Below are 1191 nucleotides of genomic sequence, written 5' to 3' on the forward strand. Positions count from 1 at the left end.
ATGGGACTCTGCATCCATCACCTCACCTGCAGCCATGACTCACCTGTGTCCCCTGACAGTCCCCTCCTAGCACTGCCCACCCCCGAGGCTGGCCAGGGTGGCTCCTTCCTGGTTTGGGGCTGGTCCTCATGCCCTCTGCCCTGCTGCTTCCTCTGTGAAAGGAGAAGTAGGGAGAGGATCTTTCAGGACATTGCGGTTCCCGAGGCTCCTCCTCTGCGGATGGTCACTGCCCCTCCGCCAGGCTTCCTGCTCGAGGAGTTTCCTTCCCAGCCAGGCCAGCCCAGAAGCCAGATAGTCCCGGGACAGGCCCAGTCCCAGAGCCCAGAGATGCTGCTGCTGCTCCTGCTGCTGCCCGTGCTGGGGGCGGGTGAGTGGGTCGGCGGCTGGGGGTCCCATGCAGGGACTGGGGCTGCCACTGAGCCTCTGCATCTCCCCAGGGTCCCTGAACAAGGATCCCAGTTACAGTCTTTAAGTCTTCAAGTGCAGAGGCTGGTGACGGTGCAGGAGGGCCTGTGTGTCATCGTGCCTTGCAACCTCTCCTACCCCCGGGATGGCTGGACCGAGTCTACTGCTGCTTATGGCTACTGGTTCAAAGCAGGAACCAACACAAATACGGGTGCTCCTGTGGCCACAAACAACCCGAGTCGAGAGGTGGAAATGAGCACCCGGGGCCGATTCCAGCTCACTGGGGATCCCGGCAAGGGGAGCTGCTCCTTGGTGATCAGAGACGTGCAGAGGGAGGATGAGGCACGGTACTTCTTTCGGGTGGAGAGAGGAAGTCATCTGAGACATAATTTCTTGAACAATCGCTTCGGTCTAAGAGTAACAGGTATGGAATGTGGTGGGAACCCCTGCCTCTCACACTGGGGAGGGACCCTGGGGACAGGCTATGGGCTGAGCAGAGAGGGCTCTCAGGGACCCCTGCAGCATTAGAACCCCCCACCCCCGTCTCTGTCCCAGCCCTGACTCAGAAGCCTGATGTCTACATCCCCAAGACTCTGGAGCCCGGGCAGCCGGTGACGGTCATCTGTGTGTTTAACTGGGCCTTTGAGGAATGTCTGGCCCCTTCTTTCTCCTGGACGGGGGCTGCCCTCTCCTCCCAAGGAACCAGACCAACCACCTCCCACTTCTCAGTGCTCAGCTTCACGCCCAGCCCCCAGGACCACGACACCGACCTCACCTGCCATGTAG

The 1191-nt window shown here is 60.8% G+C and overlaps 1 protein-coding gene across 1 annotated transcript; it reads left to right on the plus strand.

Annotated features, from left to right (window-relative positions):
• Positions 1-164: 164 nt before the first annotated feature.
• Positions 165-1185, plus strand: LOC113222143 (sialic acid-binding Ig-like lectin 11; the record flags this gene model as incomplete). Its single annotated transcript, XM_026451524.2, is given in 4 exon segments — positions 165-367; positions 438-463; positions 466-829; positions 961-1185. Coding segments are annotated over 4 exon segments (763 nt in total), but the record flags the coding sequence as incomplete, so codon positions are not given.
• Between the last annotated feature and the right edge of the window lie 6 nt (positions 1186-1191).

The sequence above is a fragment of the Piliocolobus tephrosceles genome, unplaced genomic scaffold (genome assembly GCF_002776525.5).
Source record: "Piliocolobus tephrosceles isolate RC106 unplaced genomic scaffold, ASM277652v3 unscaffolded_29598, whole genome shotgun sequence".
NCBI lineage: Eukaryota > Metazoa > Chordata > Mammalia > Primates > Cercopithecidae > Piliocolobus > Piliocolobus tephrosceles.